This window comes from Melozone crissalis, unplaced genomic scaffold, assembly GCF_028551555.1.
Source record: "Melozone crissalis strain CALT ecotype California unplaced genomic scaffold, PUWL_Pcris_2 ptg000110l_1, whole genome shotgun sequence".
Taxonomy (NCBI): Eukaryota; Metazoa; Chordata; class Aves; order Passeriformes; family Passerellidae; genus Melozone; species Melozone crissalis.
Window position 1 is genome coordinate 2,303,044 of NW_026535887.1, and position 24,250 is coordinate 2,327,293.

Sequence of the window (24,250 nt, forward strand, 5' to 3'; positions counted from 1 at the left end):
AATCCTGGGCATGGGGGAAAGAAGAGGGTGGAGGGAAAGCAGAAATGCCTAAATGGGAAGTTTGGAAAGGGTTAAGACACCAATCTCCTGGTGCTTCCCATTTCCCCTAAGTGTTTCATTCTCAGTGTCTCTGAGGTGTTCAAGTTTTTCCTCAAAAAATATATATATATAATATACAGATGAAAAACTCCGTACCAGCAAGAAGAAATAAAATAACAACCATGGAAAACAACCATAACAAACCAAAAACACAGCCCTGAAAACATCGAAAAGAAACAGGGTGAGTCTCAGATTTCCCCTGTGGTGTTCCTCTGACTTCAGTAACAGTACAGGATCACACCAGTTCATTTTGATTTTTTTTTTGTTGTTTTTTTTTCTGTTAAACAGCTTCTTCTTCCTCTCATGTGCGCATGTCCAGGCAGGATCGCCCATCACTCATAACCACTTCCCTCCAAGCCAGCTCTTTGTCCTTAGACTCCTACCATCCAGCTGTGAGTACAAGGCATGACAATAGGGTCCATATTTATCTGTTGTGGCACTTTGTTTGTCAAAACCTTTGGTTTCTTCCTTTTTTATTTTTTTTAATTTTTTTCCCCCTTTTTTTTTTCTTTTTCTTTTTTTTAAATTTACGTACTTATAAAAAATACTGTGTTTGTGTGTTGTTTGTTGTCATTTTCTTACCACTGGCTCTGGTGGGACTTCCCACTTTCACAGCCATTAATCAATGGATCTGGAACATGCGCCGACATTACTAAAATGGATCAACAAAACCATGGCAGAACCAACCAAACCCAAACCATCCCCAATGCGCAGGCCTCTTAAAACTGCTGAGATGTCCATAAGGTGCATGATGAGTCCATCAGCTCAGCAATCCCACAGAAAGCAAGCAGAACCAAAAATAAAAAAGAGGAAGGAAACGCACACGCGCACACAGATACACACGCACACGCACAAAATAATTGGAATTGCAATCAAGAAAGAAATGTCTGGGGGGTTTAAAACCAAGACGTGTCCCTAAGTTTGCTGTTTCAACGTGAATGTGGTGATTTTTCTCCCCACAGACACGTCCAGTGTTGGACTGAGTGGTTTTGGACTCGCCTACGTGTGTATCTGCCTGGCTGAAGGAAACCCTCCCGCTGCCTGGCTCCTGCTTGCACCACACCATCCCTCACGCACACCCGGGATCTGTCACTCCCAAAAGGTTCTGGTTTGACAGCAAGAGACAGGAATGAACCCAAACAAACTCGCTCTGTAATCACTTTACACACCCTGCACCCCTTCCTCCCTCCAGGTGCAAAGCAGATCCAGGCTGTTGCTCCAAGGATGGGGTGAGGTGGATGTGGGCTGATCCTCCAGCCACTCCTCCATCTGCCAGGGAGCTATGCTTTTGGCTGGAGAGATGGATGTTGACCCAGCTCTTGCCTCCCTGGGGAACAAGGAAGGTTCTCCACACCCGGAGGGTCTCTGGTCATGGTGTTATCTGGGCTGGCAGCCGTGTGAGTGGAACAGCTGAAGGCAAAAAGAGATGCAGGAGCTCACTCCCCTTTGGTTGGCCATAAAACGAGTTGAGATGGTCTGGAGAAGCTGAGCAGAGGATGGCACAGGGACAGGGTGATCCCCCACAATTGTCCCATGGTGACAGCGATCCCTGAAGGGATAAGAAGTGCAAAGAGAGATAAAATCCTTCCTAGGCAGCAACTGTGCCTTCAGCAAGGCCTGTTGGTTCCAGAAATGGAGGAGAGGAAAGGCCAGGAGCTGGCACCAAAAGGCAGATGGGCTCACAGCAGTTCAGAGACCTCCAGGAGACAGGCAGTTCAGCTGGGGGGATCTAGGTAGAAGAATTTTTTTGCAGTGTTTCATTTGGATTTCCTCCAAGATTTCCTTCCAAAGTGTGTGGTGACATTTCCTCTTAGGAGCAGCTTGGAAGGAAGGCTTCACCATCAGCCTCGTGCACCACCTCACTTCACAGCAAGCATTTCAGTAACCCTCTGATATTCCACTGTGGGAAAACAACAGCTGTGTTCCAGTTGAGGAAACAAAATGGAAAGAACAGCTTAAAAAAACAAAACAAAACAAAAAATCCTTCTGGTTCTTCTTTTGAGGCTGAGCTCCTTGCCTGGAACAATCCGAGGCCTGTGGCTCCTGCTTTCCAAGCCAAGGTGGGAACAAGGGGCATGATGCTGTGCTCTCCATGGCCGGGAGGAGCAGGACCACCACCACTGACAGGATGCCACCCAGCAGAGAGAGCGTTTTGCTGCAGTGCTACGACCAACAGGACACGACGGGAAAGACGGAGGGGGACACGCGGCTCTTGGGAAAATAAGAAGAACCATATGAAACACATGGGCAGGGCAGCGTCGGTCTCCTCGTCCCCTCTTGACCCTTTCCCTGGCCCAGGAGAGCAGCTGTTTACACAGGCAGGATGAGCCACGGTGGCCCTGCTCTGGACAAAAGCTGTGGCATTTTTCGGGGAGCCTCCTCTCCCAGTGGGTGGCTATCGAGGGATAGAATTGCAATGGCTCTGCCCTCCAGGAGCCCTGCAGGCAGGCTGCCTTCCCCTTGGGGACACTTGAGTAATACTGAGTTCATTTCCATGTCCTCTCCAGAGGCTACAGCCCTCGGAGGGCAGTTAAAGCAGCATGACAGAAGTTACCCCCCATTTCACCTCTGCAGAGTGAGGATGCGATGCTGGGCGAGGGTTGGTGGGGTTTTCACGTGTGTTCAATAGTTTCTCTCTAGGGCAAAAGGCAGAGGGGAAGCTGTGAAAAGGAGAGCTCCACCCAGATGTCTTCATGGCCCCAGAGCCAAGATTCCTCTGCAGTCTTTTCTTTTAAACCCTGGGGCTCTGATGCTTTGTCCATAGATTTGGAAAGAGAAGGAAAAGAGAGAAAGAGAGAGGGAGAGGAGAGAGAGAGAGAGAGAGGAGCGCTGTTCGGGTGACTCTGCTTACAGCCCATCAAAACTTGCACTTGGTAAAGATGATGATCTTGAGTGAGGCACGACTTGGTTTATCCCTCCCAGGGTGTCCCTGGCAGGACAGTTCTCAGCTGTCTATGCTCATGAGGGTTATAACTTGTTCAAGTTTGTAGGCAAGTTTCTGTTTCCCAGCCTGGTCGTCTTGATCGAGGGCTCCGAGAATCTGGAAAATGAGAGAGGAAGAAATGATAGGGATTTCAGTTTCTTTCCCCAAAATGACTGAGCCCATCATAAAGCAGCAGAGGAGGTTGAGCTTTCTCTAAGGCAGGTCTCAGGCTTAGTTTAGATCATGCAAGGCAAGTCAGTCAGCCAGGAAGGAGCTGGGTGGAGAGTTTGAATCCAATCTGACTCAATGCAGACCTTTGGATTGCAACCAATCACATGGATTCTTATCTTGAAGATCTGTTATTTTTTTATTTATAAGCTTTATCCATCACCTGGCCATGCCACTTGAGATGCCCTAAGGGGTCTCACATGGCCTTCAATACATAGAACCATGCTGGACACCTTCAAGTCTGTGTTGGACCATTTTGGGGTGTTTTAGGGTATCTGGAATGATGTTGGGCACAGTCCTTAAGCAACTTTTGGCCATTTTAGGTGTAAAACTCATGTAGGGCTTCTCTGCAGTGAGTTAACATCTGACTATCAACTACTTCAAACCAGCTGAGCCTGACTGAATGAGACAGACACAAAACAGGGATCCAGAATCCCAGACCTTCCCTTTCCAAACCCCAAGCCTGGTCTCTCATTCCTTAAATCCTCCACCCTCCCAGCAAGGATGCAGACAGGTATCAGTGACCCACCAGGGGATGGGTGGGCTGTCCCCTGGTCCTCCAGAGGTGTCCCCAGGCTCTCACCTCCTCTCCCATGGCCCCTCAAAGGTGTCCCCAGGCTCTCACCTCCTCGCTGTACTTGCCCACGTAGGAGTAGATCTCGGAGAGTGCGCTCATGGTGTTGAACTCGTTCATGTGCATGCGGGACTGCTCAGCCAGGTAAGCATTCATGTCCTGGTCACTGATTGCTGGCATCTTGGCGATGTCTGAGTAGTACCTGAGGGGCACAAACACAGGGGTTTCTTGAGGGGAAGAGAAGGAGATCAAGAAGTGAAAGCCACAAGCAAAACAGAGAAAAAAACTCCACACGTAGTGTTGGGTTTTTCTGGTTCCTGAGTGAAACACCTGCTCATGCTCTTCTTTTACAGCAAGAAAGGATGATTTAGCCAAGGTGGAAATGACTGAGCATTCATCCTGAGCACCACATATGTCTTTTTACTCACCCCAATCTGAGAATGAAGCCCCAAAGAGTATCCTGTAAACTTTCCCAGTCAATAGAAGCTGGACTGAAGCTGGATCACTTTGTCAGATACTCAAGGGTTTTTAGCCCTGCCTCTCTTCCCAGAGAGACCTTGCTGCCCACTCATGATTTCACTCCCACATAGAGAAAAACCCTAAATATTTGTATTTTTTCCTTGCACCATTCTCACCACTACATCTGCCCCCATTGCTGGCATCCCCCACCTTCCACAGTCAGTCCAGTCTATCCCAACAACTCTCTTGCCCAGCATCTCCTTTTTTCCCCATATTTTAAGCTAGCCTGATATTTGTGGCAACAGCCTTCAACTCCAGTCTGACTGGGAAAAAATCTGCTTTTCCTAGAAGAATCTGCTTTTCCTAGGAGTCAACAGCATTCCCCTGGAGCTCAGGAGGACTGGGGGTTTATCCATAGGCTCTGGGTCCCCCAGAACCATTGCCCATCAGGCTTCATGTGCAGAGTGATGTCTCTTTAAGGAAGTTGCTATTTTGGATGTCCTTCCTCCCCTGGGTAAGGCAGGTCTTGGAGGACAAGGTTTGCAGAAGGTAATCAGTCACTGTCACTCGCAGCTGTGCTCTGCTGTCAACTGGTTAATTAGACACCATCATTTACATTTTTAATTTCTGCAATTTGACATTTTGTGCAGAAGGAAAAAAAAATACGAAGAGGAAGGAGGAAAAAAAAATAAAAAAATCCCATAGCTGCAGCAATCCACAATTTTATAATTAGGAGGCAGAGGGGACGGGGAGCCAAAAGAGCTGACAGGTGTCCTGTAAACAGCGTGGAGACACCTGCTGAGATGGGGGCTGTGTGCCACTGCAGGGGAATTGGACATGGAAATGCTGTGTGGTGAGCATCCTTGAGGTGAGTGAGTGGGAAAATACTCCATGACAGAGCAGGATGAGCAGCTGCTGGAGTGAAAACAGAGCAGTGCAAGAGCATGGGGGGAAACCCTTCCACACCAGGAGGCTCCAGCTGTGCCCAGTCTGGTTTTGTGCCCTCCAATCCCACCCTGATTTACCCCAATGAGTCAGTCCCTGTTGATAACCTGTTTTTGGTGGTGGGATGCTGATGTAATCCTTGGCAGAGGGAGGCTCAGGAGGCAGAGGTCCTTCTTGCTTGACATTTTCCAAAGCTAAACTCTGTTTCACCACAAAAACTCATGCAAACCTCATTAATTTTACTGCAACTTCCAGCAGGCACAGAAACATCTCTCTCCCTGGAGCCCTGGCATTTTGTCTTCTGGGCTTAGGACCAGCCAGAAATCTTAGGCTAACTCAGTCCTGTGGTCTAAATATTCCCCATTGCCAGTGCTCTCAGTGAAAAGTGGTGTGGGTTTGATTTTCTTTACACTTTGCCTGACCCTCCATCCCCAGGGATTGAGGTGGACCTGGGGATCCAGGTCCAGGTGGGCCTGGAAAGTTGTTTGTGATTAAAGTGAGCACCTGGAAATCCCAGGAGGCTCTGTCCTGCAGAACTACCCCCAGGAGAAGATGCTGAGCAGGAGGAATTAATATTTCTTAGACATTTGCCACTTGCAGAAAAATTTCAACAGGTCATGACATCACCTGCTGGAGAAGATCAGATCTGTGCTGCACACAGGAGTTGGTGGCATGCATAACATGGGAAAACAGGCAATCTTAGGGTCAAAGAGCAAGGAATTTTAGGGTTAAAAAGCAAGGTGTGCCTTGGCACTGGAAAAAAAAAAATCCACGTGCCACCAGCACAATTCACAGACCCGTGGGGAAAACAGGCTGCAAAGCAGTGAAATACATTGATTTATATTGGATAGGCACCCTCCTGATGGGTGAAATGAGAAGAGGGCTCACCACAGCAAAAATAAATGGGGTTGCTGGAGGAAATCAGAGGTGCCAGTCTGGCTCTGACAAGAAGTTAAAATCCTCATTTTCCTCTCTGGCTGAGCTGTCACCAAGTGGTGGCAGGATAGTGGGTGTAGGGACAGGGTGCTCCCAAAAACTGGAGCACAGACACACTTATCAACTCCTTCTCCAAGTTTGTCCTGTTTCCTTTCCACCTGGTAGCAAACAGACTCTTGAGTCTGTGACTCACAAGGGTTTGAAAGCTCCCCACCCCGCTCCAGCCCTGCAGAGATCATTCCCCAGCAGCACAACACTCCTGTGACTCATCCAAACAGGGAAAAGCAGCGGGAAATGTTCCCTGGAGCCAGGGATGGCATGCACAGATCTGAGTTTCAAGAAGCACAGTTTCAGGGCTCTGGCCATGACAGACTCCCAGGATGTGATCGCAGTGCTCTGGGGTCACTGGCCATCACCCACCAAAGTATCCTGGTCTTCTCCAGACTCAATTCCCTGGCATCTCACACCTAAACAGCCATTTCCCATTCAACCAAGGTGTTTTGTGGCAAAAATAAAAGAGAAAGAAGTGGAAACGAACATGTACCAATGCCTCAATCTAGCTGAGTGAGAAGATGTAATATCCTTCCATCCAAATTCTGCCATGGCCCAGTGACTTATTTATGCAGAAGAGTCTCTAATGAAGCCATCACTGTGCTCTCTAAAGAAATGATGAATGTGTGTATTAAAGCATCCTAGCAGGGAGATGACAACATCCCTGCTGAGTCTTTATTTACCTTCCATTCCAGCCCAGATCCTCAGAGGTACTTAGAGCCTCTCTGCCATTTGCATACCCCTAATGCAAAAACCACTGAGGAGCTGTCACCAAACCCCAGAGGCCCCTTCCATTCCCACTGCTGGAATTTGCTGCCTGTGCTGCTTCCATCAGCCCTGCAGCTGACAGGTCCCACAGCACAGCTGGGCTGGGAGGCAGTGCCAGGGGCACAGAGGGGCTCTGTCACCTGTGGAGGGACACCTGGTCTCACCTGAGACAGGGACAGGGCTTTGTCTCACTTCCACAGCCAGCAGAAGGTTGGGAACACAACACTGAGCCATATTCTCTCTCAATGAGACCGAAAATAGCAAAGCAAAGCAGTAAATGCAGTTTAATCTGCTCCCAAAAATGAGAATCCTGAGCAGATTTGCTGCTATTGCTGTACTCCAGTTTTGCTCATCTCCAGTGGATCCTTCCCCAGCTGTTTCCAGAGGATCCTCAGATGGAGATCAGAAGATCCAGCCTTATGTGTCTGAGTTTCCCTGGATTCACAGGAGCAGCCTCCATTCTTGCCTCAAGGCTCTCCGTCCTCTGATGTGACCACAGGAAATTTGTTCATTAAGCTTCATAAGCAATTAAAATCATGAGGAACTGGGGTGAACCCATCATTCCAGTACTCCAGGATGTGAGGATAACCAGGCCATGGGATGTGTCCTCACAGATATAAAAGGAAAAACAACTCACCCCAGCCTGCCTTGAATGGAGAGAGAGCCCAGGAGACCCCACATTGCCACTGGAGGATGGAGAAGGATTTGGGATGTACCAGGATACAGCTGGCACTCTTCTACTGAAAAAATAATTATTCTTGTTCCTTCCAACCTCATCTTTCCCCGGGTTGTGTTTTGTTTTTTGTTTTGTGTTTTGTTTTGTTTTGTTTTCCCAAGGAAAGCAACACAACAGTGACCTGGGCATCCATCACAGCGACCTGGGAATACATTTTGTCTTCTGTTTATCCAGGGATAAATGCTCTTTCCCTCGGCACCGACAGGGAAAGGCTCCTTAGTGGAGCTGTTTCACAAGAATGACTGTGCCTGCTGCCGCTCAGTAACTCATTAACTCATCAAAAGAGAAGAGAAAAGCCACGTTTGCCAGTGCTCCCTCCCCAGCCCCAAATTTCCCAGCACAGCCCATGGTTTAGGCAGCTTAGCATGGAGCTAATTGCCTTCCAAAAGATCTTTTTGTCATGCCTGTTGTTTGTCGCTGGGATGGGACTGCACTCATTAATAATCATTTTAGCATATGAAAAGCTTGTAACGAATCCATGTGCTGCAGACGGCAGACGCAATTACAGCAATAACATAATTAGGGTTATGCAATAGCCGGCTGGATCCAGACCACTGAAGGATGGAGAGGTGTGTGAAAGGGATCTGGGGGGCTCTTCCAGCAGGGAAGGGCTGGTGGAAAGCTTGGGAACAACCAGCTCTTTTTTTGGGATGCACTGAAGCAGTGCAAGGACATGCACTGACACAGAATGGCACTTGGAGTTTCCTGGGGAGCATCTGAGCTGCTGGTGAGGCACTGGAATAGATTTCCCAGGGAAATCCAGAGATTCCCCATCTCTGGAAGTGTTCAAGGCCAGGCTGGACGGTATCAAAACAGGATGAACCCCGTGGCAGGGAGAAATGATGAGGAGGATTCCATCTCATCAGAAGGCCAATTAATTAATTTATTATACTATATTAGTCTATATTATATTGCATTATATTGCACTGCATCTAAAGTGAATCTGCTTAGCACTCAACTCTGCACACACTGCACAGAATCTGTGACTGTCCTGACAGTCCTGACACACACACACACACCTGGCCCTGACAGGCCCTGACAGGCCAAGGAAACAAAACACCATCACTTTGGTAAAACATCTCCATATTGCATTCTACTTTGGCACAAACACAGGCACAGCAAATGAGATAAGAATATTCTTGGGAAGAATTGTGCCTTGCTTTTCTCTGTGAAGAGAAATGTGGGGCTACACACTTGGCCCTGACAGGCCAAGGAACCAAAACACCATCACTGTGGGTAAACCATCTCCATATTGCATTCCACTTTGGCACAAACACAGGCACAGCAAATGATAAGAATTGTTTTTCCTTTCTGTGAGGTTCAGAGAATGTGAATCCCAGAAATATTCTTGGGAGGAATTGTGCCTTGCTTTTCTCTGTGAAGAGAAATGTGGGGCTACACACTAGGCCCTGACAGGCCAAGGAACCAAAACACCATCACTGTGGGTAAACCATCTCCATATTGCATTCTGCTTTGGCACAAACACAGGTACAGCAAATGAGATAAGAATCGTTTTTCCTTTCTCTGAGGTTCAGAGAATGTGAAACCCAGAAATATTCTTGGGAGGAATTGTGCCTTGCTTTTTTCTGGTGGTGACAGGATGGGGCTTGGAGCGCCCTGGGACAGTGGGAGGTGTCCCTACCCATGGCAGGGGCAGAACGAGATGAGCTTCAAGGTCCCCTCCAACCCAATCTGTTGAAGGGAACAATTCTGTGTGCGCAAGCCCTAGAAAAGGAAATGCTTTTATTTTGCCTGTTCATGGCTTTTGCTGCTGCTTGTCCCTTCAGAATAAAGAGTGCAAGGCTGATGGGCAGCCCTGCCTCAGTGGCTGAAGAGTGAATTGGTGCACAGGTAGAGCCTCTGGGAGAGGAGATCACCCAGCAGCACCTAAACCAGAGGATGTGTGGGGCTGCACCCTCCCCATATGGACACATTTTCATCTTGCCATCTTTTCTTCACTGTGTAAAAACAGCTCCTTGGCATGATGAGAAAACATTGGGATGATTTTATTTTTTTGTCTTTTGAGATGAAAAGTGAAGAAAGACAAGCGAGCAATCTTCAGATACGCCAAAAGCTGCCCCAGAGAGGCTGGGAATGAGCTGTACCCCCTGCCACGGCCATGCCTGAGCTTTAATTACAGCCAGGGAGATTTTGGCTGCCCAGCAGGGAAAACTCTGATGGGGAGGACAGGGAAGCACGGGAATGAATTGCCTGAGGACAGCAGAGGCTCTGTTGTTGGAGGCCTTTCAGATGGGGGTAGACAAGCATCTGTCAGGACGGCTTTAGACAGAGCTGATCCTGCCCTGAGGCAGGAGATGGTCGGGTTGACCTCCCGAGGCCCCTTCCAGCACTGTTTTTTATTATCTCCACCGACAACACCCCCTGCCTTGACCTTTGGTATGCTACTTCTTGAGCCTTCCTTCCAGCAGAGAGAGAGGGGGCACAGAAAACTCATTTTTTTAAAGCAGAGCCAGGATTTGCACATCTCTTTTTTAAAGCCCTCAGAGTTTCTCCTTAAAACCTCAATAACTCACAATGTTAAGGTACATGCAACTTTTTATTGCTTTAAACTGGTCCAGTTTGTCTTTCTTTCTAAAGTTAGCTGTAAAGTGGCCAACAGACATCACAAGCATTGCACAGGTAGAGATTTCCCAGTGACTTGAGAGCCCTAAAACACCAGGCTGACACTGGCTAGGTGAAATCCCAAATGGGTACAGGATGTCTGTTTTGTGTACTCCAAACATGCTCATAAAGCTCTTCCTAACAAGACCTAGACCTTGACATCTAAAGGCTAATGGGATGCAAATCATAGCTGCTGAATGAATCACCGATTCAAAAATGGTTTGGGTTGGAAGGGACCTTAAAGATCATCCTGTTCCATCCCCTGCCATGGCAGGGACACTTTCCACTGTCCCAGGGTGCTCCAAGCCCCATCCAACTGGGTCTTGGACACTGCCAGGGATCCAGAGACAGCCACAGCTGCTCTGGGTAACCTGTGCCAGGGCCTGCCCACCCTCTGAGTAAAGAATGGCTTCCAAAAATCTCACTTAAATCTCTCCCTTTTAGTTAAAAATTGTTCCCCCTTATCCTAAAAGTATCTGTACTTTTAAGGAAAAAAGGTAGATGGGATCATGGCATCAGGAGCAGCACCAGCTGTGTCAGGCACTGTTTGCACCCAGGTTAACACAATGAAATGCAAATGTTCTAATTCTGAAACCACATATCAAATCACTTTAAGCTTCTTTTGATCATGAACCTGGCAAACCTATTTTGAACGGTCTTCATTGGATGACTCCTAAGTTAAGAACACTTGTGATGTCTCCTTTAAGTTTTTCTTAGAGGGGCCCTTTTCAATGCACAATAAGCAGCCAAAAGGAGACAGAGTCCCTGCAGGGATGAGGGAAAAAAAAAAAGAGCACCAGATCCTCTCCTTGCAGCCCTGCAGGTGTTTTGGGCACCAGTGTGAAATGGAAAAAATCTTTGACTTCTGCTTTTTGTGCTCTGCCCCTTTTCAGTCTCCCACATCCTTGCCTCCGTGCCAGGCTTCAGTAGGGAAACATCATATTGATTGTGATGCAGGCAATTAAATGGTGTTAATGAAGTTCAAACAAGTGTTATCATAAGCTTGGCAGCATGGAGAGAAATGAAAGGTCAGCCACAGCCCTTTGTCATTTTTCAGTGTGGTGTTGAATGCTAATGAGACAGTCCCAATTAGAACAGGCTCCCCTTTGTATTGCTTGGGGATTGCATCAAATGCTCCCAAGTTCTCCAGATTTCCAGGCTCAAAGGGGACATTTGAAGTAAACTTGAAAAGATGCAGATCTGAAGCTGCTCTAATGTAAATTCAGCAGAGCCTATGGAGTTTTACTAACTGAAGTCAGATGAGATTCTGCTCTATCATTACCATTCTTTTCCTTTTTTTTTTTTAATGATAATTGAAAAGCCTCCACTTTGTTTTAGAACTACAGCCTGACTCTTCATGGTGGCTTCAACAAAAGCCAAATAGCCTGTCCCAATTTCCTGGGTTAATTGTCCTGCCTCATCAGGCCTCATGTTCTTCAGCAGGAAATCCAAGATGTGCCTGCACCAGGACACTTTTTTAGCCACGTGTTTCCAGCTCTCTGTGTCCCATTTGAACAGGGAACCTGCTTTTTCCCAAAAGCCAGAATTTGTCAGCTGGATTGCTTCAGCAGGCACAGTCCACCTCTGCTTCCAACAATGTTATAAAAGGACTTTCATAAAATCACAGAATAGTTTGGGTTGGAAGGGACATTTAGAAGTCATCTAGTCCAACCCCCCTGCAATGAGCAGGGAGCATCTTCAACTAAATTTAACTGATGTAAAATAATCTTTCTATTGCTGTTGTCAGCAAATCCACTATCTTGAATAATTATAGAAATGGGCACTGAAACAACCAACCTCCCAAAATGTCATGCAAGATGTCCATTTCTTATATAGTTTTCCATTAAGTCGACAGGAAATTACAAAAATTGGTAAATTTTAAAATGTCTTAATTAGTCATTGTCATGCATCCCAATTCCGAAGGCAACACTTGCCTCACCACAAAGAAGTAAGTGAAAACATGAGAAAATCCCACGCTAAAACATGAGCCAAACAAATAAAACCAGTGAAGATTCCTGAGAATCTTGCTGTTGAAATCTTTTGGAATCAAATTTCCAGTTGACCACCCTGTGGTCAACTGGTGAGGCCAGAAGCTGTAACTATTCCCTTCCCAATGCACATTCCCAGGTGGAAAACAAATGTTTGAAGGATTGGAGAGAAGTCCTTTCATCCCTGCCTCCTTCTCAAGCCAAGGTCATTCCGTGCTCTGGGTTTTGTGAGTCCTAAAGGTGAAAGAGAGAAAAGAGAGAAAAGAGAGAAAAGAGAGAAAAGAGAGAGAATGAAAGGGGAAGGGGAAGGGGAAGGGGAAGGGGAAGGGGAAGGGGAAGGGGAAGGGGAAGGGGAAGGGGAGGGGAGGGGAGGGGAGGGGAGGGAAGGGAAGGGAAGGGAAGGGAAGGGAAGGAAAGGAAAGGAAAGGAAAGGAAAGGAAAGGAAAGGAAAGGAAAGGAAAGGAAAGGAAAGGAAAGGAAAGGAAAGGAAAGGAAAGGAAAGGAAAGGAAAGGAAAGGAAAGGAAAGGAAAGGAAAGGAAAGGAAAGGAAAGGAAAGGAAAGGAAAGGAAAGGAAAGGAAAGGAAAAAAAAGAAATAGCTTGAAGTAACCCAGCTCAGCTTCATTTCCAGACCTCTAAATCGAGGCATGTTTTAATCCAGAGTGCCTCAAGTTGGGTACAATCTTCCACTGACTAATTAACCCTCTTAGAGTTTCCTCTTTCTCAAAGAAGTTTGTTTGATTTCAGGTTTTTCTGATTTACTCAACCACTTCTTAAACTCCCTGACTTTTTATCTCCTGATTCACTCTTTGAAGAAGTCTAGTGGTCTTGAAGGATGCCATCTCCAGCTGATGCTGACTACAGAAATAGCTCCAACCAGCACTGGAAGCCTTTGGATTTGGAAAAAACTCCCTCAAAGCACAATCGCAGAACGGAGAGAAGGAATTCATTAGCTCGGGGTAGAACTCAAATTATATTTTATTCATCCCTGATAGGTTTTTTCTTTTATCTCCCAGAGCATCCAGGTGCCACTGCCTTGAGTCAGTGGAACTGACACACAAAAATAAAAGCAAGGAAGAAGCTCTAACCATATTCCAAAACCTGCAGTCTCCCCTTGGGCTTCAGTTCAAGTTGACAGGCATCAGTGCAGATAACAACCCAGCACATGCTGGGGACAGGAATCCAGGGCTGTTTACAAGCAGCAGGAGGTGTTATGTACCACGTTTGCAAACCCAGTTGTTTGGGAAAACTTCCAAGGAAATGCAGCACCTATTGCTGAAGATCACTGGGCACCAGGATTTAGCTCCAAAAAATTGTAAAGTGAAATCAATACTGGAAAAAAATAAAACAAAATGGAAACTGCAGCTTTTTGTTTATCCAGAGGGAAAAGAGAAAAAGAAAAAAAGATGTTTGTTGATCAGGAAATATCCCATTCTCCACTTAAATACCTCAGTTTGTCACTCACATGTAGCATCTCCAAGGATAAAATCAACCCCTTTGAGATGAAAACCATTATTTGTCTACAGAAACAGCCCAAACACATAGATTGCTGCTAAAGCATCACTAGAGAATGACACCTTTGGGTCACTGTGGGTGCAAACTTGATTTCTAAATGGAACCTCCAACACTTGCTTTCCATTATCCAGGTCAATCCAGCAATCAGCCTCAATACATTCTAAGAAACTTGGACACGGTACCAAAAGTAGGTCATAATTAAGCAAGGTAGCTCATAAGAGCCTTGCAGGTTGCCTAGAAACGACATTTGCTGAAGTGTTTAACCACGTCTAAAAATAATTGTCCAGACAAATCACAGACCAATGGGAGAATTGTTGGGAAAAAAAGCTGCCTCGTGCCGAGTAGGGGACGGAGCTCTTTGATCAGCCACACTCCTGTCACAAAACGAGAGAAAACCATCCCCAGCAAAGGCAATACAGGGATTTATAGCCCAGTGTGAGGTGTCTGCAGCAGCAGAGGCCTTGTACAGCCTGCAGGACATGGTGTCAATTTTAGGCCATGCCTGGGAAGTCATTCAGAGGAAATCAAGGCTGGAAGCTGGATGCAGTGCACAGGAATGATCTGTAGGATAAACCCGCCTTTGTATTTACAGAGCAGCAACTGTTCTCCATCTGTGCAGTTCCCAAACCTGTCAATAACGCCAGGCAAGTGCAGAATATTGGAAAGCAAAGCTCAGCTCCTGCTGGATGAAGAACAGGATGTGCTGTTTGCTTGTCCTGGGGGAAACCCTATGGAAAATGAGGCCCCAACATGCTGCAGGAAGAGATGTTCTGATTGTATTCCCCGTGGAGCAGCTTTGCCAGGCACTGACCCTTGGTACAGCAGATGGAAGTACAGTCACAGGTCTTGGGAATGTGGACAAAATGCTTGGAAAGACCTCTGACCTGACATAAAATACCTGCAGAGCTTCAGTCAGCAGCCAGTCAATTGTCTGGCATCTCACAAAAGAACCTCCAAGGGAATTTGCTGGGGGATAATTATAAATCCCTTGGGATCCAGACAGTGTGGGGACTGTCACAATGGTGCTGAGAGCAGAAAACCACTCCAGGCCTGTGTGGAAAGGCTGAGAAGCCCGGGTGCTTCCCAGGGTTCATACACATCACCTCCCCTTCCTTCCTCCCTCTGCCGCTTCTCAAGAGTTTCTCCTCAAAGGAAACCATGATGGCAAACACCTTCAACTCCCACCATTAGTTAAATTTCCATCTCTGCTGCAAGGTAGACGAATAAAAGGCTGACATGGAGATTTCTACTAAGTAAAAGTCAGAGACAAAAAAGCCCCAAGGGCAGTTTCCAAAAGCAACAGTGATGCTGCCTCCTACCTCCACCCACAAAGCAGAGCTTGGTTGTGTCACTTTATGTGATTCTGTTGGAACCCTGGGCGTTGAGAATTTCAGAATTTCTGTGCTGCCAGGCACTGACCCCCAAGAGAACACTGCACTGACCTGAGGCCTGGAGAAGGTTCCAAAATTCAATGATAGCGCTGGGATTGTGGGTGTGCCGTTTGAACAGAAGTGTGTGATATCACAGGGTGGGAAACTCAGAGTTTGAGGGTTTAGAATATAATAATATATATAAAGCAAGATGGAGGGTTTAGGGTAGTGGTTGGTCCTTCTTCTTCACCTTCTTTCCATGGGTTTGGGTGGTTTTGTGTAATTGGATAAAAAAATCCATATTGTGGGCATGGGTGGTCAGTTATTGAGTTAAAAGTAAAAACAATTTAGGTGTAATTTTTAAAATTTTTAATAATCCTTAAAAGGCCTTGTAGAGATAGATATGGGACCATTTTGTATGTTGTTAAAGTACTGTAGAACTCACAGCTCGTGAGACTGTAACATAGATAAGAATTAATCAACATCTGAGTCTGAATACAAAATGCTGTCTCTGAGCATTTAATCCGAATCCTGACCCAGGCAGAAAAAGAAGATAAAGAACTGACATCATTGCATAGCTGAAACTCACCTTTCCACCCAGTTCTTGTAGCTGGGGATGTCCTTGGCGTAGAGGAGCTTGTTGGAGGGAGAGTCTTTGCCCAGGCGGTGCTCTGAGGTGGAGCAGGAGTCCATGAAGGTCTGAGCCACCACGGACAGGCAGGCGTCGGTGATGCTGTTTTTGTGAATGTCGAACACAAACTGGGGGTTCTTGATCATGTTGACCCAGAACCGCAAGGGGAGGCTGCAGGAGGGGCAGCAGAGGGGACACAGTCAGGGCACAGCTCACAGGAGACACCACAGCAGCAAATGGAGGGTGGGGAACAAAGATTGGGCTGTGGATATGAAGATTCTGGGATAAACTTTGCTATGCAATGAATCCCTCCCCTACAAAGTCTAGGAATCACCTTTTGTCCCTGTAATCCTTATAAGGCAGATTTTGTGAGTCTTAGAGTCAATGCAATCTTGTTGAAGGCACCCATAAATTAATGGGAGTAAAATTTAGGTGATGATGACAAAGACTCTGGATCTGGATATGAAGGTTCTGGGATAAACATTGCTACAAAATGAATCCATCCCCTACCAAGTCTAGGGATGGTAGAGACATCACCTTTTGTCCCTGTAATCCTTACAAGGCAGATTTTTTCAGTCTTAATACAATCTTGTTGAAGGTGCCCATAAATTATTTGGAGTAAAATTTGGGTGATGATGACAAACACTCTGAATCTCTCTGTGTTAAGTTGCAATGGAAAGTTGACCCTGTTGGTTGCTCCACCAGATGAAGACAGGCATTGAACCCACAGAAATTATTACAGTGTGGGTTATGAAGCATTGGGACAGGCTGTCCAGAGAAATTGTGGCTGCCCCTGTATCCCTGGAAGTGTCCAAGAACAGCTTGGACAGGGCTTGGAGCAACTTGGGATAGTGGAAGGTGACCCTGCCATGGTGGAGGTGGCACTTGATGAGTTTAAGATCCTTTCCAACACAAACCATTCTGGGATTCTACACATTTGTCATTGAGGGACTTGGCTTTTAGCTCTCACAGCAATCCCATGGGAAAAGAGGCAGGTAGAGCTCCCAGGTGGAGACTGGGAATGCTCATGGCACACCCTGTAGGACAATATGTCCTGTTACTCTCTGCTGCTCCAGCCTGAGCCTGCATAAGATCTCAGTACCCTGAGCAGCAAGCAGTTGCTACATGACAGGGAAAGCCCCATTGCCTCAAGGAAAAAGAAAAAAAAAAGGAGCTGGGAAACAAGTACCACAGCCTTTGATATGAAAATATATCTGCCCTAACCAAGGAAAAGCTATTCCCGTTGCAACCCAAAGCCCTTTTCCCCCTTTTCCTCCAAAGAGCAGCTCATTTGTATGAGATGCCCTGAGGTACATGTATGAGGTACCTCCAGCCTTTGCCTGGAGCCTTTTGTCAGGGCAGATGCACTGCAGTGATCAGGCCCAGGAGCTGGGATGTGTCACTGAGCACAGAGCCCAGCCCCTGTGTCTCTCTCAGGCAGATTGCTAAATCTACCTTCACTCTCTGCATCTTTCAGCTTAAAGATTTCTCCTGATATTCAGGACAAACTCCCCAGTTCCTCCCATTTGCTGATTGCATTCACAACACTGTAAAAAACTCATCCCCGAACCTGATGGATTTTGGGTAACAACTTTCCTGACACTGTGTTTTCCTAAACCCCTGTGTGTTCTCCTGAGCAGCAAAATTACAGAACAAATGTGAGGAAAGCCCCACAAAGGGAATCTGGTCAGCCAAGTTCAGGGGAAGAGGGAGATGCTGGAAAACACAGAATCATAGAGTGCTTTGGGTGGCAACAGGCCTTAAAGATTATACAGGTGTAGGGACACCTTCCACTATCCCAGGTTGCTCCAAGCTCCATCCAACCTGGATTTAAAGAATCCAGGGATGAGGCAGCCACAGCTTTTCTGGACAGCCTGTTCCACAGGGTCTCAGGGAAGAATAAGTAAAAAATGTCAATGAGACACGATGGAGTTTTGGGAATTTATGCTGGGAATGGAGAATCATCACTGGGGGGATGAGGTGGATGGGTGAACCTTGCAGAAGTCCTTGTGCAGGTGTTTGGTGAGGAGCAGAGCGTGTGTATGTGTGCCTGGCTGTGGGGAGGGGATAGGGGACGATGTCCCTGGCTGGGAATAAAGGAGCCCTGTGATGTGACTTTGAGTTAATTTGATCTGATTGAACAGATTTCTTCACACTGCCCCTTTTCCCACAAACACACACGCTCTGCCTTCCCCCCTCCCCCCTTAAATAAACCTCCTGCTCATTTAGGCTGAGTGGCTGCAATCAGCCTTAGATTAGCGCCGCAGATAATGTTAATAATATGCTAATGTTTCATTAGTTGAAAGCCTCTTTGGTGCATGGGGTTTCTTTTTTTATGTCACCGGCGCTGTGACGATCTGCCAACTGCATGGCTGGGAAAAGGAAAAAATGCATGAGCTGGGAGCCCCACGGCTCTCCTCTGCTGCTCCTTTTATAGTCCCTGTGTTTGCACAGGAGACGGGGAGGGAGCCATTCCCCAGGGAGCTCTTTCCAACCGGGAGACTCAGCAGAAAGGAGAATTTTCTTCACCGATCCTGGCTTTTCCCACTGTCCCTTTGCAGGGATGAGGAGCTGGAGCAGGGGGCTGATGTCACACTTTGTCACTGATGTCACACTTTGTCCCTGATGTCACACTTTGCCACTGATATCACCCTTTGTTACTCACTCCAAAGAAGACACACATCCAGCTCCATGTGTGGGCAAACAAATAGGGCTGGGAATTAAAACACCCAGTGCACATTAAGCCAGTGGTGTTGAATATTCTCCCATTCTTCCCTAAATATTCCTATGTGAGCCTGGGCATATTCTGGCATCTTCTGCATATTCCTATGCAGCAGGGGGCTGATGTCACACATTGTCCCTGATGTCACACTTTGCCACTGATGTCACCCTTTGTTACTCACTCCAAAGAACGCTCACATCCAGCTCCAGACCCTTTAAAAACCTAGCACCATTGGAGATGCTCTCCTGGCCTCTACCCAGGAGGGTACAAATCTCCTGTGGGCGCTCCACATCCTCTGAGGATGTCTTGGGTACCTCAGAATTCTCAGCTGGCATGAGATACCTCTGTGTTGGCAAACAAATAGGGCTGGGAATTAAAACACCCAGTGCAGATGAAGGCACTGGTGTTGAATACTCTCCTGTGCCTCCCTAGATATTCCTATGTGAGCCTGGGCATATTCTGCATATTCCTATGCAGAGCCTGGGCACTGCAGCAATTAAAAACTTCATTTTTCCTCATCAAATCCCTCACAAATCCTGCCATTTCCATGTAATACAGGGCGATCTGGGACCCGTTTAGCCAAAAAGTGCTGATCCTTTAGATTTTGGTATCTTCCGACTTCTCCATGGGCTTGGCCAGACTGAGCCTCATCCTTTGAGCCCCACACCAGATTCCTCAGCTCTTCCAGCAACCAGATGCCAACCACACTTCCCTCTGGTCTCCTTCCAGCCCAGTATCCATGCTGGGCTGCGCTGGGCTGTCTCTCTCACTCACCAGTTGCTTTTCCAGGTGTGCCGCACGTGTGGGTCGTGGATGTTGTGCTTGTCTGCCTGCTCATCCAGGAAATCAAACATGTACTTAATGGCCAGGGGGAGGGCGCTGCCACGGTGGGCAGTGCTGAAGATGGTCTCAAAGAGGTCGTCCACAAATTTCTGCAGGGTGCCCTGGTGGGAGAAGGAAGGAAGGAAAGAAGAGCATGAGGTACAAGTGGGCAGAGGATGTTGAATTTTGGTACCCCACTAAGACAGGGTATGTCTGTGGATAAACCAAGGTGTGATTGAAAATTGGGGGCCATCTAATATCAGTTAAACGTGACACGATCTGGGAATTTCAATACAAATGTCTTGAAGCAGGAAAGTTTATCATCACAAGAACCATTACACCTCATTTCCACACAGATTCCTCTCTCTGCATCCCATCCTCAGTGCTTTAATGCATCCATGAGACAAAACCTAGCCATTTTCCAGGCTGGCTTTCACCCAGGGCCATCTAAACTGGGAAGAGAAGTCTGTAGAAGGTGTCACAGAGGCAAAAAGGACAAGAGAACCTAGAGAGGTGGGTGGTTAATGTGTGACCAGTGTCCTAAATAACACAAACTTCATTCCCAAGAGGCCTCTTTATCTTTTATTCCCCACTGGCAGAAGAATCTCAGATTGAGAGCTTGGAGTCACCCTTGTGAGGACAATTGACTTTTAGCAGGAATGAGAGGAGCTGGAATATCTGAGGGTGGCCAGGCTTGGAGGAGGGGACAGCTGAGGAGTTCTAGGCTGGGTTTGGGATGGAACCAGGCAGGGCACGTTTTCTCTGTCACCAAAGCATTTATTTAGCACCACAGCTGCTAAAATAACCAAAAATCACCTGAATCTCCAACAAACATCCCCTGCTATGAAAAATTTCCTCTCCTGCAAGATAAAACTCTGCCCTTTCTCCAAGGACCTAGGGAAGAAATGTCTCCTTTCTAGAAACAAAGCCCCGGGTTCCACCAGAGTGGCTCAAGTTTACCTAGAGCTAACAAACACTTAATTAGAAAGCTGGTGTCTCTGGCTGATTCACCACCTGATTTATTCTTTGGGAAACAAACAGAGGCAGGCAAACTTTTTGTTTGTGTGAACTCCTGCGGGGTGAACAAAGCCCTGCAGCACATCTGACTCAGAAAGGGCTCAGGAGGGGAAATCCTCTTGGTCTGACATGGGAGAGCTGCCCTCAGGTTCAGTTCCTGCAGGGAATTAGTTCTCTACATGCTCACCCTCACAAATGCCACAGAAACCTTTGAGGCTTTTAGGGGAGAGGCTCTTGGGTATCAGAGGTCAGGGATTTACCAGAATAAAAATCATTGTCAGTTTAACAAAGTCTTCCTGGGGATTGTGTTACAGCAACTGCTCTCTCCCCTTCCCTCCCTCAAACGGCCACAATGAGAAAAGAAAATTGTTCAGCCCAAGAGGGGAAACAATAAAACCCCAACCTTCCCACTCTTTCTGTTGCTGTGCAGGTTTTGCAGCTGCTTTCCAGGTACCTCCACAAAAAAACAACAACAACAAAAAAAACCCCCAAAACCAACAAAACGCATACAAAAAACCCCCCAAAAACCCCAACAACAACCCCCCCCAAAAAAAAATCCCAAAACCAAACCAACCAACCAAACAAAAGAGCAATAACAATAAAAAAGCACCCAACAAAAAAGCCCAACCCAAGTGTTGAGTTTGTGACCTAGAACAGAAAGCAAAAGCAGTTCAGTGGTGGGGTAGGGGCTGCATCCCCAGACAACATAAATCAGCATCAGTCCAATGCTTGCTGGTCTACACCAGCTGGGGCCTGAGCCCTGGGGAGCAACACTTTCCTTTTTCAACGTTTTTCACATGCTGTGTGATCCATAAAAGCCTCCTGATGCCAGGGAATGGGGCATGGACCAGGGGCTAAAGACAAAGCTGCCTTTCCTCCAAATCCCTCTGCAGCTCAGCCAGCCTGAGTGGGGCTGCAGGGACAGCCAGACATCAGAGGCAAAATGAGCTGAGGAATAAATGAGCAGGTAAATCTGGAAAGTAGGACTTAAACTAGTGATGGAAATGTGTCTGATACGGCAAACTCAGGCAGCATTTGCGTGAGCACATGGAATTGTGTTTGTGCCTATTAATACCTGACAGAAAATGAAAAAGTTACGGATGTGTTTGGAGACTCAGGTCAGGATGTCCCTGCTCTGCCCCCGCTTGATTTCATCTGTATTTTCTCTCTGTGCATGCTGAGTTTTCATGTCTCACTGTAATGTCAATGTAACCCTCTCCAAGTCATCAGCACAAGAGTCTTTATTGGCCCAGGGAAAATATGGAGGAGGATTTTTACCACAAAACTCACGATTTTGTGGTATAGGAGCCATTTCAGACTGTGAGGCCTGACACATCTTTGGAGCTTGCTCTGAGCACCTGCCCTGGCTCTTCACTTGCTCAATTTTGGTACAAATTACAAACCACTATAATTGACAATTCCAGCACCTCCTGCTGTGCTTTCCCCACCAATCTCATGGCCCTGGATTGTTACTCCTCCTTGCTTTTTCAGTGTCTCTTTTCGGACTCTGCTTTCAAAGCTCAAGCTCCTTCTCCACATGCTTAGAACTCTCCCCTCGCTCTATTTCCCTTCTGTTCCTCTCTTTTTACCCAACTTTGGCATCCTTTGAGCGGCCTCTCATTTCTTGCTGGCAAGAAATTCCACCCCGCTCTCAAACCCACCCTGTCCCCTGCCCTCACCACATACCTTGGTGGCCAGTAACCTGGTCAGGTAGATCTCAGAAACCATCTTGCTGCCTCGGTCACCCTCTTTTTGGTCTCCATGCTCGTGGTTCTTGACCAGGTGCCACATCTTGACGCCGCTCTCCAGGTCAGGGGTGATCATGGGCGTGCGCGAGCGGAGGCTGTCGGGGCTGCCTGTGTAGCGGATCATGTTTTCTGCAGAGACACACACACAAACAGGGGTCCCCACGTGTCTCAGCAGCTCTCGGTGTTATAAGTTAAGTTATGCTAAATTAGGGTATAGTTCAATTATATTGTATTAATTATATTAACTGTATTATGTTAAGAGGCTATTTGGGCTGCCCGTGTAGCGGATCATGTTTTCTGCAGAGACACACACAAACAGGGGTCCCCACGTGTCTCAGCAGCTCTTGGTGTTACAAGTAGAAGTTTAGTTATGTTAAATCAGCGTATAGTTCTATTATATTGTATTAATGGTGTTATATTAATTGTATTATGTTAAGAGGCTGTTTGGGCTGCCCATGTAGCGGATCATGTTTTCTGCAGAGACCCACACAAACAGGGGTCCCCACATGTTTCAGCAGCTCTTGATGTTATAAGTAAAAGTTTAGTTATATTAAATTAGGGTATAGCTCAATTATATTCTATTAATTATGTTATATTAATTGTATTATGTTAAGAGGCTGTCGGGGCTGTCCGTGTAGCGGATCATGTTTTCTGCAGAGACACACACAAACAGGGGTCACCATGTGTCTCTGCAGCTCTCGGTGTTATAAGTAAAAGTTAAGTTATGTTAAATTAGGGTATAGCTCAATTATATTGTATTAATTATGTTATATTAATTGTATTATGTTAAGAGTGGTTATTAGAATGTTCTAGGAGAAGGGTCCAGGGTTTGGTGGAAGGGTAGTCTGGAGGGACAAGGTGAGGTTGAAGAGGGATTGGATGGAAGATCTGACCATCATTCGAAGCCCTGCAGAAACGATGGGTCCAGAATGAATGGCGTTCAACACCAATGAGAAGCCTGGAAATGAACCAATCACCATGCGGATCCAAAATGGACCAGTCCTGGACTCAAAGGGGGCTATAAATGGGGGAAGTTCAGTTGGGTCAAAGTTCTTCTTTTTGGAAACTTGTTTTCTGGGGAGAACCCAGTGCACTTGGGGGTAGCGCACTGTTCTGTTTTTGGCTTGCTGTGTGGGTGTCTGGGCTTATCCTGCGTACTCCATTCCTTGTAGCTATTTTAATAAACGAGAACCTCTTTCTCCAGAGAAAGTTTGGCCTTGTTCATATTCATATTCATTGGCACTGGGATTTTCAGGAATTCTGTTTGTGACGTGCCACCAAGTGCGTTTTTCAAAGCATTGCCCCTGTGGTTGGCTCAGCAACCACGAGCCAGGTGTGATGTCACAGAGCCAGGTGTGATGTCAATGTCTACACTACTAAATTAAGTGAGGCTCAAACACTGATTTCCAGCTCTCTGTAATCTTTACCTCTTATCATGTTCCCTGGCAAGTGGCACTGTCACTGTCAGACACTTTGGTTCAGGGGGTAGCGCCAGTTCCTTTTGGTAACCAGTTCATTATGTGACTGGTTTTCCCATATTTTATCCATGCCATGCCATGTTGCTTAACATAAAAATAATGGTGTCTCTAATGTGATCTCCTATTTAGCTCCTTATCCCCTGATTTATAAGAAGCTGCCTCCCCTCCCTCCCTTGGTTTCAAAGCAAACAATTCCTGCCCAGCCATCCTCCTTACTCCCTGCTCCAAAATCTTGTTTTGGCAGAAATCAGCCAGAACCCCAGGTGGGCATCCACAAATTTCCTCTCCAAGAATACTTTTAAGCTCCAAATTTTACCTCTCTTTGCCTCTGTGTGATGGCACAAGGCATTCCCCTCTCCCTGACCTTCTAGCAATGTTGCCTTTTCCAACCATAATTATCAGAAGTGTTGCACCTTTCTGTAGCAAGATCTGAATCAGCCTCATTAATGCATTACCAATCTCTACATATTAATTATCAGATGGAATATCCTTTTTCTCTCTGGATGCTGTTTTCTTAATTGCAATTAACAATCACTTTTTGACCCACCACATCTTCTCCTCCCCCTGCCTCCTTCCCTATTCCGTCCTCCTGAAAAAATCAAATGGCAAAAGAATTAAA

General features: G+C 46.6%; 1 protein-coding gene across 1 annotated transcript in view; it reads right to left on the reverse strand.

Annotated features, from left to right (window-relative positions):
- Positions 1–639: 639 nt before the first annotated feature.
- The window catches only part of PLXNA4 (plexin A4), a 502,367-nt gene continuing 478,756 nt past the window's right edge, over positions 640–24,250 (reverse strand). The window contains exons 28-32 of the mRNA XM_054292393.1: positions 22,092–22,282; positions 19,341–19,510; positions 15,803–16,015; positions 3,876–4,026; positions 640–3,139 (exon numbers count right to left, since the gene is read on the reverse strand). Of these exons, the coding sequence (XP_054148368.1) occupies positions 3,044–3,139; positions 3,876–4,026; positions 15,803–16,015; positions 19,341–19,510; positions 22,092–22,282 (821 nt within the window). The 3' untranslated portion in view covers positions 640–3,043. The remainder of the gene's footprint in view (positions 3,140–3,875; positions 4,027–15,802; positions 16,016–19,340; positions 19,511–22,091; positions 22,283–24,250) is intronic.